This window comes from Bemisia tabaci, chromosome 8, assembly GCF_918797505.1.
Source record: "Bemisia tabaci chromosome 8, PGI_BMITA_v3".
Taxonomy (NCBI): Eukaryota; Metazoa; Arthropoda; class Insecta; order Hemiptera; family Aleyrodidae; genus Bemisia; species Bemisia tabaci.
Genome location: NC_092800.1, coordinates 26990533 through 27005213, shown reverse-complemented (window position 1 = coordinate 27005213; position 14681 = coordinate 26990533). Strand labels below are relative to the sequence as shown.

The 14681-nt window shown below is 39.3% G+C and overlaps 2 protein-coding genes across 2 annotated transcripts in view; both read left to right on the top strand.

The window, feature by feature from the left end:
• Positions 1–127: 127 nt before the first annotated feature.
• On the top strand, positions 128–5913 carry LOC109041369 (uncharacterized). The gene is made up of 2 exons (XM_019057709.2): positions 128–3875; positions 4248–5913. The coding sequence occupies exons 1-2, from the start codon at positions 2433–2435 to the stop codon at positions 5079–5081; spliced, it is 2277 nt and encodes a 758-aa protein (XP_018913254.1). The 5' UTR covers positions 128–2432; the 3' UTR covers positions 5082–5913.
• Positions 5914–6782: 869 nt separating this feature from the next.
• Positions 6783–14681, top strand: part of LOC140225282 (hemicentin-1-like) — a 9859-nt gene continuing 1960 nt past the window's right edge. The window contains exons 1-4 of the mRNA XM_072303572.1: positions 6783–7244; positions 9681–9926; positions 12455–12605; positions 14306–14487. Of these exons, the coding sequence (XP_072159673.1) occupies positions 6798–7244; positions 9681–9926; positions 12455–12605; positions 14306–14487 (1026 nt within the window). The 5' untranslated portion in view covers positions 6783–6797. The remainder of the gene's footprint in view (positions 7245–9680; positions 9927–12454; positions 12606–14305; positions 14488–14681) is intronic.

Genomic DNA, 14681 nt, shown 5'->3' with positions numbered 1-14681 from the left:
CCATCTTTTCTTTTATTTCTCTATGTTCTAAATATCCTCTCTTATAAGCTGAAAATCCTTTATCCAGAAACGAGGTGGAACTTAAAGGAGTTGTTCAAAATATGTACGGTGGGAGATCTAGAGCCATGCAAGCCTTGAATTTGAATCTGAACTAGACATTTACACTGAAATCAAAGGTAGTCAATCTTTTTTAAACCTTTAAAAGAGGCTTTTCTGTTTCCTCTTAGATATGATCCAGTTTTCGGGAATGATACATTCAATGTCAAAATCTAATCAGAGATAGAACAACCTCTCTAAACCTCACTTCATAAAAATAATTTGGCCACAAATCATCTTTTCACTGCTCTTGTGCATATCTTGTTGACTGGTGACTGAGCTGGACCGAGTTTTATAGAAAGGTATCAAGTTTGAACCAAAAAAGAGACGTTTCTTTCTTTTTCTTTTAACCAACAATACAAATATATTTATTCAAAATAAGAAAACATTATCATCATCAACTATAAAAACTTAAATTATGAAATAAAAATTACTAACAAATATTCCTGATGAATACAAAATGATATTCAAACAGATGGACTGCATTTTACGATTAGGAACTACGATTTCTGTCTCAGTTTAGAAACAACGTATTTACCACTTGTTTCCGTATGTATATAAGTGTTTTTACAGATTAGCCAGAAATTGTGGTTCTTAATTGCAAAATGAAGTCCAGATTTAACCGTAATAACCTCAACGCATTCCTTCTTGCATACTTTTTTTCATGTTTTATTTATTAATGTCATTAAAATTGTGATCAAGAAGATTGTCCTTACGAAATTATAATTGTCGCATGGTTCTTTGTTCCAAGAATAGCATATCAGAGAAACTTGGGCAGTGTCTGGTGTAGTTGCGCTGATTCCGATTTAATCTTGTCGGTAAACTTGTTACACAGGCATTTTAACATTGGAATATAGAAAATAAAAAATAAATTGAAAACAGAAAAAGTTAGGATAAAAGGTGAGTACAGAAGTGATGTTCCCCTCCTAAAAATATCGACAGGCAGTTTAAACCAGCTATCGTAAAATATGTGGTTTAGAGTGTATTGAGCATATAATAACATACATTAGATCGATATTATTCAATTGACAGTATCCTGCAGCGAATAATAGGGGAAAAAACTTGATAATTCAACGGACGAAGTGATACTTATTTTGGTCAAAAGACCAATCGAACCTAAAATGTCAAGTCATGCAGCTTTCTATAAGAAAAACGAAAAAACTGTTCACCTTCTCCTTGACTTTCCAGGTTCTTCCTGACCCTTGCTGTGACCCTAGGGTGCGTCAAAAAAAATGAAAGTCTGAAATGTTGCGCTCCCCAGGCGGCAATCGATGACGTTTGGTAAAAAAACGTTTTTGCCAAATTTTGGGCTAATTTCAACCATTTTAAATGGTGCCAACGGTCAATTTTGTGGTGAAATTCTGGTTTTTCGACTTAGACCACGATTTTATACAAAAAACCCGATTTTACGCTGAAATCGTGCGTTTACGGGCAAAATGCCACATAACTCAAGTTGTAGAGGATGAAATTTCACTCTAGAAAAACGTCTTTTCAAACAAAAAAAATCAAATCTGACAGGCAAAACGCACTCCGGTATTTTATTTTTTGGTCCTCAGAATTTCTGAGGCCTTACAAAGCACCGCTATTAAAGACTCAATCCTTACCAAATTGAATCGAAAATGGGTATAAATGAACTGTAGGTAAGTGCTAAGGATACACATGTCATCAGAACATCCTCTGTTTTAAAAAAACGTCCCATTTTTTTACGCATTTCTCAAAAAAGTATACGACCCGAAAAGCAGGATACTGAAATTATTGCCTTCGACATAGTTGGTAAGTTAAGATACTAATAGAGGTTCGAGTCAATTTTCTTCAGATGAAAAATCGAACGTTTTAGTAAGAAGGAGAAGAAGTGGACGAAATGGTGGAGATGAAAACCGTCTGTCCAAGTCACTATAACTGCAGCGCAATCCTTCCGCCGCGGTGCGCCGCGCGAATGTCTGACCAGTTGCATACATGCCTAGTCTCGAGGAGTTTTAAACACACCAGCGGGGCGGGAGAATATTTTTCGACTTCAAGGTCAACGAAGATGAAGCTATCCCCACCACTTTCCCCGCCAGTCGCCTGAGCGGCCAATCAACTGTTCTTACGTATAACGCCTTGAAACCGCAGACGGGTGAACAGCTAGGCACCTTCAGTACCCCTCCGATATTTTGTGCCCTCAGTCTTGGTGTCGCTGACGTTCTCTTTCGCGCAATAGTGTGTGAGTTTCTTTATTTGATCGAGAAGTGGCAATAGAGTGCAAATTAAGATGCAGCAAGCAATTTAAAGATCATTACACAGTGAACGTGCAGTTTTAAATTTAGATATCGGATTGCGGAATAGTGCGATTAAAGATGCGAATAAAGAAGTATGCGAAGCTTTTAGAGCCTAAATCGGAAATTACTGCCGAAAAGTATCCGTCTAGAGGGCAAGTGCTCAGTAATTTACTGTACGAACTTAATGTTAAAAAACAATATCTGTCACAAAGTGTGGAAAATGTCATTGACAGAGTGATACCTTTTTGGGTTAAGGCTCGAAGTCCCACATTAAGAAAGGACAAGTGCAAAAAAAAATTGATACAGCTGTACCAAGAATACAGGAATATTCAACGAATCGTAAATAAGAAAAATGCGTCGAAGTATGAAGCAGCTTTTACGAACAGTTTACACCATTTATTTGAAATTGACAGTTCTGATGCTTTAGCGTGTATGAGCGTAGAGGACAGGCCATATTTGCTGTCTGAAAAAGAAAAAGCTAGAAGGGAAAATCAAAACTCGCAAAAAAAGGAAAAAAAGGTGGATAAACAAGTGTTACAGGAAGAATTACCAGGTGAAGGATATGCTGATAGAAGATATCTTGCGTCAAATGAACTTGAAGCTGCACGGAAGCAGATGAAAAAAAAGAAGCGTACCCTTCGGGAAGAAAGACAAAAGCAAAAAGCCGAAGCATATGCTAAGAGACTCTCTGAAAAAATTATATTGTCAGGATCGTCTTCACAAGATTCTAAACCGTCATCTCAAGGAAGTGTTTTTGAGTCTAAGTTACAATCGCCCAAGAGAAAGCGGTTGCAAATATTAGACGAGGAATTGAGTTCAACTTTAGATCGCACGAGAACCTCCAATCGAAACGCCACTTTTCTCATCGCAAAAACCGCTAAATCAATGGGTGTTGATGTGAAGACTCTAACTGTTAGCGAGGCATCTGTGAGACGAAGAAGAGCTGAGCTAAGAAAAAATTCTGCTCAACGAATTCAAAAGAACTTTAATCCTGACGTGCCTCTCACAATACATGTAGATGGCAAACTTCTACCTCCATTGATGGGTGGTAAGAAAAAGGTTGACCGATTACCAATTTTAGTCACAGGTCACAACATTGATCAACTTTTAAGTGTACCTGCATTGCCCTCTGGCAAAGGTATCTTTATAGCTGAGGCAATTTGCCAAACTGTTCGGGAGTGGAATATAGAGGAGCAAGTCAAATCTATATGCTTTGATACCACGTCCTCAAACACTGGAGTTAAAAGTGGTTCTTGTGTCTGTACGGAGCGAATCTTAGGTAAACGTCTCTTATATTGTGCTTGTCGTCATCATGTTTCTGAACTCCTTCTCGATGCTGCAGTCACTTCTCGCATAGGCAAGAGGAACCAACCTGAAAATCCTATTTTTACCAACTTCCGTGACAAGTGGGAGGATATCAATCCAAGCACCTATACGACGGCCCTAGACGACCCTGACATTCTTGAAAATGTGCAGCCTATCAAGACAGAACTTTTAAACTTCTGTTTCGAGCAACTTTCGGTGAGTTTTCACTAAAATACATTAACATTTTTTCTTCTTTTGGCCAAGTTTTTTAATTTTTAAAGTTTAAAGATCGTTATTGACGTAAGTGACCTTGTATCTCGATCAATCAAGTTCAATATTTACCCGTTGCTTTTGATGACGTCATTTTTTTTACTTAGAAAACATCTTCCTCTTTAATTTTAATTGTAGGAAGTAGCAAATCACGAGTCGTGCGTCAAGTTTCATCAGTTCAACCATAGTTTAACACACATAATTTTCTCTCTTTTTGTTAAGTATTTACGTGCAGGCATCTGTGCGCACGTGTAATGCTGAGGGCCTGTATTCTTAATAACAAATTCATCGATGCTGTTTTGTATTGTTTGTTTCTAGAAACATAAACATAGAGAAGATTACAGAGAGCTTCTAGAACTTGTGATCATATTTTGCGGAGCAACACCAGAGAGAGGAGTACGATTCAGAAGACCTGGAGCAGTATCAAATGCCCGCTGGATGGCGAAGGCTTTATATATTTTAAAAATGTATATGTTTCAGAAACAATTAACTATGTCCAAAGAACTGTTAGGTCATATTAAAGACATTTGCACTTTCATTGTTTGTATATACGTAAAGTATTGGTTCCAATCGCCGTCGGGGGCAATGGCGCCAAAAAATGACTGTGATTTGTTATCGAGTCTTTTGGCTTATGAAAAAATAAACCTTCCTATTTCTACAGCTGCTTTAGAAAAGTTACTCAATCATCTATGGTATCTGTCCGAAGAATTGGTAGCTTTTGCATTTTTTGATGAGCGGGTCCCCTTCAAAACAAAAATTCGCATGGTGAAGGCCATGGAAAAAGAGAGCTCAACAACTAGTCCTCCAAGGAAAGCATCGCTTGACATTAACTTATTGAGAAGGAAGAAAAACATCTCATTGGAAAATTTCGTAACTTCCAACACGCACAATTTTTTTAATCTACTGAATATCCCTAAGGATTTCCTCAACTCCCATCCTTCCGAATGGAGTCAGCTAGAAAATTATAATGCAGCTTGTAAAATCGTAAAGAGTATGAAAGTCGTCAATGATGCCGCCGAGAGATCGGTGGCATTAATGACGGCTTTCAACAATGCAATAACATCGAAGGAAGACCAAAAGCAATTTCTACTCCTTACTGTCACAGAGAATTTGAAAAAGTATCCCTCAGCAAGGAAGACATTTTTGTTGTAGGCACCTCACTCAAAAATTGTGTCCAAAAATTTGTTCTGCACTATTACTTACTGGATATCCTTTTTTTCGAACGCAATATATCATACATTGAAGTACACGATAACTTTTTCTTTCATGTGCCGCTCCTCTTCGATATGCTGCGGAGGAAAATTCCCCTAAGTTTTGTTGAAATATACCCACTTTAGTATGTTTAAAAATTATGCAAAAAAATGAACGTACCGAATATCTGCAGTCAACCACATAAAAACATAATTGAGGACTACTGAAAATAATAAAACAACATCAGTTTAAGAGAAATAAATGGACTATTTCTATCAAACGGAGCTATGTGCATTATGACGTGAGCCCGGTTATGCACATATTCTTACGGGTCTCAGGACTCATGTCGTAATGCATGTAGTTTCGTTTGGCAGAAATACGTCCAAATGAAGTCCACTTTTCTGAAAAAAAGTGAATTTCGGCAACCTTCTGTAACGTTATTTTAATCTTCTCATACCATGAGAGCGATGATGTGTTTTATTTTTCATCTAAAGTGGGTACTCTGATCTAAAGTCAATTTACTCTTACGTCTGTCAATACTTTAGAGTCCATTTAAGTATTAAGTAAGCCATTTTGTTCAACTTAACCCCACCCCCTCCCCTTAAGGCCATCAGTGAGCCAACCCATCCGCGCCCTTTTGAATTACATGAGCATAACTTGACTCTTCCTCCTTCCAATTAATTTTCTCCAAAGATAACGTAGATAACTGAAAAATAGCCACAAAATTGACTTTTATGGGAGAATATTCTCTTTTTTTTCCAAGTGAAAGGCTTACATCTGGGCTCGACCCCCCCCCCCCCCCCCCCCCCTGTGGCTTACATAATACTTGCACGGCCTGTAAAGTTTTAGTATCTTTCAGGGTCATTTTTTTCAGTATCCTGCTTTTCGGGTCGTATACTTTTTTGAGAAATGCGTAAAAAAATGGGACGTTTTTTTAAAACAGAGGATGTTCTGATGACATGTGTATCCTTAGCACTTACCTACAGTTCATTTATACCCATTTTCGATTCAATTTGGTAAGGATTGAGTCTTTAATAGCGGTGCTTTGTAAGGCCTCAGAAATTCTGAGGACCAAAAAATAAAATACCGGAGTGCGTTTTGCCTGTCAGATTTGATTTTTTTTGTTTGAAAAGACGTTTTTCTAGAGTGAAATTTCATCCTCTACAACTTGAGTTATGTGGCATTTTGCCCGTAAACGCACGATTTCAGCGTAAAATCGGGTTTTTTGTATAAAATCGTGGTCTAAGTCGAAAAACCAGAATTTCACCACAAAATTGACCGTTGGCACCATTTAAAATGGTTGAAATTAGCCCAAAATTTGGCAAAAACGTTTTTTTACCAAACGTCATCGATTGCCGCCTGGGGAGCGCAACATTTCAGACTTTCATTTTTTTTGACGCACCCTAGGGATCCTCCATTCCTCACCCACCCCCCGCTCTCTTCACCACGAGAGGTGGTCCCATGCCCCCCCCCCACCCCCAGAAAAATTTCCTAGCTACGCCCCTGTTGACGTTAGTTAATCTATTACTTATCCCCTTTGTCCATTATAACCACCCAGTTCAACCAACAGGATCGCTCCATTTTCTCACGTCTTCTTTGTCTGTCACCTTGTCTATCAATTTCAATAATTAGCCCGCTGCGCAGAAAACTTAATTCAACTACTGAAAGCAAGTGAAAATGGCAAATAAAAGTAACCCCCTGACCAAAATGATCGTCCTTTGTACCAGCAGACATGGATTTCGAATAAATTTCCTTTTCCCCCTTTTTTCAGTCGTTGGACCGCTGTCAGTCTCCAATGATCACGAGGAGTTCCTGCGCCGCCTCCAAGAGATAGAAGTATTCAGCGGTGGCGATTGTCCCGAGATGACTCTCAGCGCCATCATTTTAGCCCTCCAAGCCTGCAGGCCGCACTCCTTTGTTTACGTGTTCACCGACGCCCGTTCCAAAGATTACGAGCGAATCAACGAGGTGCTGCCTCTGATCGAGAGGAAACAAACCCAGGTCATCTTCGTCATGACCGGGGACTGCGGAGACCCGCAACATCCTGGTTACCAAGTCTTCGAAAAAATCGCCGCCACAAGTTCTGGACAAGTCTACCATTTGAACAAAACTGATGTTCAGGAGGTGAGGAAAACATCAGCTTGTAATACAGACTTTGCTGCGGGCTGATTATTGGAATGAAGCCATAGATAGAGAGGACATTTGGAGTATGGAGCAATTCTGTCGATTGAAAAGGATGGTTCCTACACTGCCGTGCTGAGAAAAAGCGCCGTATGAACATTCGTGGGTTGCCAAATTTCCTCCGGTAAAATATTTATTTTTGAGGAAAGTTGTGAATATTTTTCTTTGAAATTTTCGGGAATCTTAGATAAAATTGGGAACAAAATTATCTGGGAAAGTGGAAAAAAAATCTGCATAGGTTCACCAGAAAATGTATGTTTTATAAAAGGAAATTTGGCAACGCCTATAGGTTCATACGGCGTTTTCCATAGTATGACAGTACAGACTAAGGGAGAAAGCGATGGACTAAGTATAGGGTTTCTTGTGGGTTGCCTCCATTCCTCTTTTATATTGTCTTCTTTGTCTAAAGCTTTGTCCATCAATTTCAATCATCGGCCTGCAGGTGTCTAAAAGGTGAATTTCATGTTTACAATGAAACGACTAAGAGAACTGAGCACGAGAGTATCCTTGGTTTCTAAATGGGAGGGAATGTGACAGAAAAATGTTATCTGCTGAAATACACGTGTTTAAATGTTAAATGTCGCCAGATGACATCACGAGGCGGCATATGTTTTCAATTTTAAAGCTATTTTTCTACAATTTCCCATCTCAAGGGAAAATTTTGAAAATACTGCGAACGCGACAGCTCATTTAGCACTCTCAAATGAGGCAATAAAATTTTTTCGTGCAAATTCTCCATTCAGTTTAAATAACGAATGGTTCAAATGAATTTCTCATCAATGGTTCAAAATCGTAATTACCCGTTGATCATAGATGAACTTTCCACCATGGACGAAATAACAATGATATAGACACTAAACAGCCAGTGCCTTCAAGTTATACAACTCAAATTGACGACTTGTGGTCGGATTACAGAACTCCTAAATGAAGGCGATATTGGGATCAAGTGGAATTGATGAACCGCTTCTTGAAACAGTGTAATTTTTTTTTTTTTTTTTTTTTTTTTTTTTTTTCAATTTTAATTTGAAGAAATGCTCTCAATTGAATCAAATGTCTCGTTTATCGATTGAGGCGTTTCAAAATATCCGCTCTTGCGTCATTCATTCAGAAGAGAATTCTCAAATTGTTTTACAAAAAACTTTCAGAGAGGATCTCTAAAAAGGGAAACATAGCCTCACGAATAATTCAACACCTTGCAAATTGCTGGTCATCCCTCATTACTGCAGAATGTTTTGCAAAGCGCTTAAAAAATTTTCCTCTCTGGTAATTTACAGACGAAGAACCGCGCGTGAGTTTTTTTCTTGTTATGTACGCAAAAAATAGTCGGTGCTGATGACAGAACCCCTCTGTTTGATCACAGGGCTCCTGCACGTTCTTTGTTATACTTACAGAACTTTTCTGTTGTGAGAACAGAACCTCGGTCGTAAGTATAGCGTATTCTGTCCTCATAACGGAAACTTCTGTAGCAAAGAAAGTGCATGAGCCCTATGCAAGGCCGGATTAAGAGGGTGGCCATATGGGCCGCGGCCCATGGCGGAAAATTTGGGGGGCGACCAATTTTGCGATCTTTTTAAACGTAGGTATAAAAAAAAAATCTGATTCAGAAGAGAAAATTACCAACGAGAAAAGGCGACAAAATCTCTTTTTCCTGAGAGTATAGTAATCGCTAATTTTGTCGTCTTTCGGTGATACAAGAGACTGCACCTTTAATAAGTCAAGTCAAGAGAGAAACCAAACACGCAATTTGGCCTGGAGCGGCGCGGCGCAGAGAGGAATGACGATGAGGACTTGAGAGAAGCCCTCGGCGCGGCGGTCGGCATGTAACACATATTAGCGCCTACAAGACTGGATGAATACTTCACGCATTGCGTCAAACTCAGTGCGGTTAGCGCGAAACGCAGAGCGCCTACAAGACTGCACGAATACTTCACGCATTGCGCCAGACACAATGCGGTCATTGCGACGCGGCGGTAGAAGTTAAAATTATTAAACCATACTTATATTTCTTCTTGCATAAATTTTTCGCTTATTTCTTATAAATGGAAGGTCTTATCTACACAGAGATAGGTTAACGGAACTTAACTTTCGCGCAAAGTTCCGTGAAATGTTGCTAGTATAGTGTTGATGGGGCTTTCGCAAAAAATGTATCCAACACGAGTAAACGTGTCTTATGCACCCTCCCCCCCCCCCCCCGCACGTTCACTTGATGGTTTTTATTGATGTTTCAAAACGAATGAGAAGGAGGCGGCAAAATACAGGCGGCCCATGGGCGGCAAGTTGGTAAATACGGCCCTGGCCCTATAAACAGAACTATTTTTTTCAGATGCAAATCGTCTTTTTTGGAGCGATGAACTAAATGAATATTAATTTTTGCCACAGGTTTTGAATTTTGTACGGGTGAGCTTGCAGTCTCATAAAGTCAACTTGTTGGCTGTGGATCGCTCGGACAAAAATTCATCATCTGTAGAGGAACACGAGCTTCCAGTAGATCAAACGCTGAAAGAGTTCACAGTATCGGTGGCCGGGATCCACCCAAAAGTGCAAGTTATGAACCCGTCTGGAGAACTGCCGGAAAACTTGACCTCCCTATTGGATTTGGAGAATGTAAAAATATTGAATGTAAAAGTGAGTATCGATCTATTTCATAATCATTGTATGCAGTTGGAGGGGTTAGGTATGACATCATGATTCACAAGAAAATCGATATTAAATACCCTAGTGGCACAGTGGCATGAAAATATTGAAATAAAGGTACGACCTAAGTAATGCAATAAAATTCCAATTAATTTGCGAATTATTTGCAATATTTTTAAATCATTTGCATATTTTTAAATCAAAATGTTCAATTTTAAAGATCACTTGAATGAATGTAATGCATCGGAGAGATAGGCAATGCGGAATGGCAGGGAAAATTGGACATTTTGCAGTTAGGAACTACAAAAGTTTCAGTTTGGTTCTGCTCAATGAACCAAAGTCTCAGATTACCGAACTAGAAAACTTAGATCGGTGAGGAACATGCGCTATGTGAACCACATTTTTTCGGCTTGTCACATTAAGTAGGATTTTTCAACGGAAAAGTCGCGATTTTTTGGCGATAAATCACTAGGATCATTACCATCTGAGCGATATCTTCGATCTTGTCGCAATTTTATCTCTGTAAAATCGCGTTGGGTGAAATCGAAATTTTTATCTCAATTTATATATCACGATTTTTTGTTCGATAATATTGCGACGAATCACTGTCGCTAAAATCGCGATTTTATTGCAAAGTTACGCGACGAAATCGCACTTTATCGCAATTTTTTATCCGATGATAGTACAATAAATCGACGATGATAAAATCGCGACACATTCTCCGATCAAATCGCAGCTCTTCGCGATCACTACTATTTGGGGTAGAATTGACCCTTCGTTTCACCGAACTGAAGTTCACCTCTACAATCAACTCATAGAGAAAAAGAAGGAGGTGCTTGCATCTTGAGGTTTGTTTACCCTGTGACGTAGGTCGGTACTACCTGGCCAGCGAAATCCGGAATTCGAAGTATGAAGAACGGACCATAATCCCTGGTAAAAATTGGCAGTAGAATCTGTGTTCCAAAATACCATAGACCTACAGCCGACTGTAAGATTTCCGATAGCTTCTATAGCCGGCAACACAATTTCTTATAGCCTTTTATAACCGATGGCGATTAAGCAACAGCCTGACGATAAAGTGTATGCTATCCGTTACTAATTACGGATGCTAGGACTTAGTGAGTTTTTGGACTACCGCTCTCTTTTTGGGCCGTAGTATCTTGATTTATTTTGCGAGGGAAGCTCCATACTTTTGAAGGATGCCTGCCATTCCTAATATGTTGGAGCGCCTTCAATTTCGTACGATACTGTGCAATACTTCTGGTGTGAAATAGTTGCTTCAAGCGCCGTGGTACGCTGCGGCGCAGCGCGGCGGGCGGGCAGCCAGCGCGAAACGCGCATTGGCGCCTACAAACCTAACAGGGATACTTCACGCATTGCGCAGTGCGTGAAGTATCCCTGTTAGGTTGGTAGGCGCCAGTGCGCCGCCGCTCCGCTTTGTGTTAGGCTCTAATATTTAATCTCACGGAGTCAGCGTTGTTCAACTCATGACTTTGAAATGTTTGCACACTCTGTATGGATTATTCTCACTTTAATTGATGAAAACAAATATGTAGCAAAGGAAAATATAATGTGTGTTTTGTAAATATTATGGTGATTCCGTGCAAACTTGCGGATTTACAAAGCACACGAATTTCTACACAATTTCTTATAGCCTTTTACAGCCGATGGCGAAAAAGCAACAGCCAGGCGATAAAGTGTAAAGTCCGGCGACAGGAACTATATAGCCCGGCTGTTTAATTTTTTATCGCTTCGTGTAGCCCGGCCGTATGATTTTTTCCACTTTCTACAGCCAGCCATATGATTTTCTATCGCCTTCTTCAGTCGGCTATAAGGACTCCTATGGTATTTTGAAACGCAGCTCCTATCGCCTATTTTTACCAGGGATGTTCGATTTTTTTGCTTTAATCAACGCATGATACATAAATAATTTCAAACACTTTATGTAGAATGCATTTTTGCCATAAACTACACCATTTCCAAGAAAATCGATTATATAAGTCGCCGTACCGACCTACGTCATCAAAAAAATTCCAAGATGCCCGAAATGCAAACACCTCCTTTTTTTTCTCTATGCAATCAACTGAAGCGATTGGCTCGCTCGACTATACTGCCGTGCTAAGGAAGAACGCCATATGAACATTCGAGAGCTGCCAAATTTCCTGCGATAAAATGTTTATTTTTGAGGAATGTTCTGAATATTTTTCCTTGCAATTTTAGGAACTTTAGATGAAATTGTGAACAAAATTATCAAAAAAGTTGAAAAGAAAATATTCATAAGTTTACCAGAAAATCCATGTTTTATCAAAGGAAATTTGGCAACGCCTGAAGGTTCATACGGCGTTTTTCCTTAGCACGTTAGTATGAAGACCTGGATTTTTCTCGTATTTTCTTGCTTAATTTGCCAATGTAGGTAGGCTAAATTCCGTTTTCTTGTGGAACGATTTTACGCAGAAAAATTATGTTTTGTCTTCAGATAGAATCTTCTATTAATATAAGATATTTTTTTTCTCTCGTAGCAACCGGATCCAGGAATATGGAGGGTGAACGTCAAAAGTGATGCGCAGTACACCATCCGCTCTACAGGCCTCAGCAACATTGATTTCTCTTATGGTTTCTCCGTGAGGCCTGCCAAAACCCTCATCGAAACTAGTCATCGACCCCTGAAAGGTACCTGTTCACAACATTGCGAATATTCCCTCACCATGGTGCAAAAGTCATTCGCAAGGTTTATAGTCGAGATTTACATTCATGATTTTACGTGTGTTTAAATGAGCTAATTGCAAGTCTGATGCTGTCAAATTACGAAAATTGCAATTGCGAAGGAGTTGTTTCTGCCTAACCGTCGAATTGAAGGCGAAGATAGCTCGGTGCCACAGAGCAGAGCACAGAACGTGATTCCAAGGCATGAAAACGCGGTTCGCCTTCATTTCAACGGATAGGCAAAAACAGGAGATGGTGCACCGGCACCTTTGACCGGCACCAGGTCGAAAACATGAATGGGAGTCAGTGACCGCAAGTTCGATTCTCCCGCTTTTATGCCCTTTCCAGTGACGGAATAGATTGCGTCATCGCATAACCTAACTTCACTTCCGGTTCCATTTGTTTACAATCGTGCTTGGTAGCATGTGTGCAAGTGTTATTTCTATTTCCTTTCAAGTAGCTGTTCTTTTTCTCAAGATTTTTCTGCGTATGAGTAGGAACAACTATCTACACAGTTATTTCTCATTAGAATTCGCCAAGGTGTCCCGTTGGTTGCCACCAAAGAGGTGAAATGGTTCCTTTGAAAGTCACAAGTATGGTTTTAAACTCTCTTGCGCAGTTTGTGCCATTCACACTTACTGGAAGTTTGTCTGTGAGCCTCCCTTATCATCTTCCCTACTCAAGAGGTTTTGGATGAAAAATAAGGAGCGCACGAATACCAATAATTTGTTATTAGTTCGCAGAGTTGTCAGCGAAGATGATCCTTCTAATGGACCAAGTATATGCCTCTTGATCTAATAGGCATTCTGCTGTGAGTAGTGCGTTCAATTATTCATAGCTGCTTCTTTTTGCTGTATATATGGTTTTTTTCAATCCCAAAATATTGCTGTATCTTAAAATTCACTCCTTTAAATCCCACGACTTCCCTGACTGCCAATCGTTACTGCCCAAACCAAGTAATTTAAGAGTCAAGGTACACCCTACCACAGTAGACAAACAGGGTACGGTTCAAGTGGCAGCGCTGAGAATATAGGCCATCGGGTGATGTCGCAAGTCGTACCGTCTTTGCTGCGCAGCTCAAAATGACCTTCGAAGAGATTCTGGCAGATCTGGTAGCTTTATAAAGCCATCAGATGAATTTAAAAAATGAATAAAACTCAAAATAACGAACAATATATAACTGAGTACACAAAAAAATGATATGAAATTGACAAGACCCATTCTCAGAACAGAAAGTAAACAAGTTTTCAATATGGCGTTGCAGTCGTACCATTGGACGCCGTCAAATCTAAGTACGCGTTTTGACGAATTTCTAAAATTTCATTTGTCCATATCTGTGAAGAAAAGCATTGAATAGAAAAGAAAAGAAAGCGTTCAATCTGTGGTAAAATGAATGAATATTAGAACCACTTCTAATTAGATAACATATTTTTTGATGCTGCACCATTCAAACCTTGTAAAATGCTCATCATTCCACCATCGAAATGGTGAAATAGTGAACGGTCGAAATCAATGAAATCACTACTGAGTGTCATAAGTACTTAATCATGTTGTTTTCAAGTTGCACATGAGTTATGCTTTGTCTTTTCAATTGTTAAGTCTTCTTTTTTGTTTCTCTAGAAATTGTTATTCATGAGATGACCGTTTTTTATTATTCCTCTTTTCAGGTGCTGAAAATTCAATTCTGATTCAAACTGAGCCGAAGAATATTCAAAATTTGACAATGGTGTGTTTCTTGAATGTCAAAGGTGAAATTTTACAAAATGTAACCCTTGAGCCCTTGACACCAAAGAAAGGTGTGTACAGCAGTGAGCCTTTTACTCCCAATGGGGACTACTTTTATGTCAGTGTAAGTATCATATCAGTAACTGGTGTCGAAAACTGCATTTTTCTGTTTGCAACATTGCAAGTATCTGCTTATCGATGGTGTAAGTCGGCAATCACATAACTCGCTTTGCGACGTCGCAGACTTTCTGACATACTTTATTTTTTCAACGGAAAACTACTCGACAACAATTCTTTAAAGCTGCCATGATTTTTCTT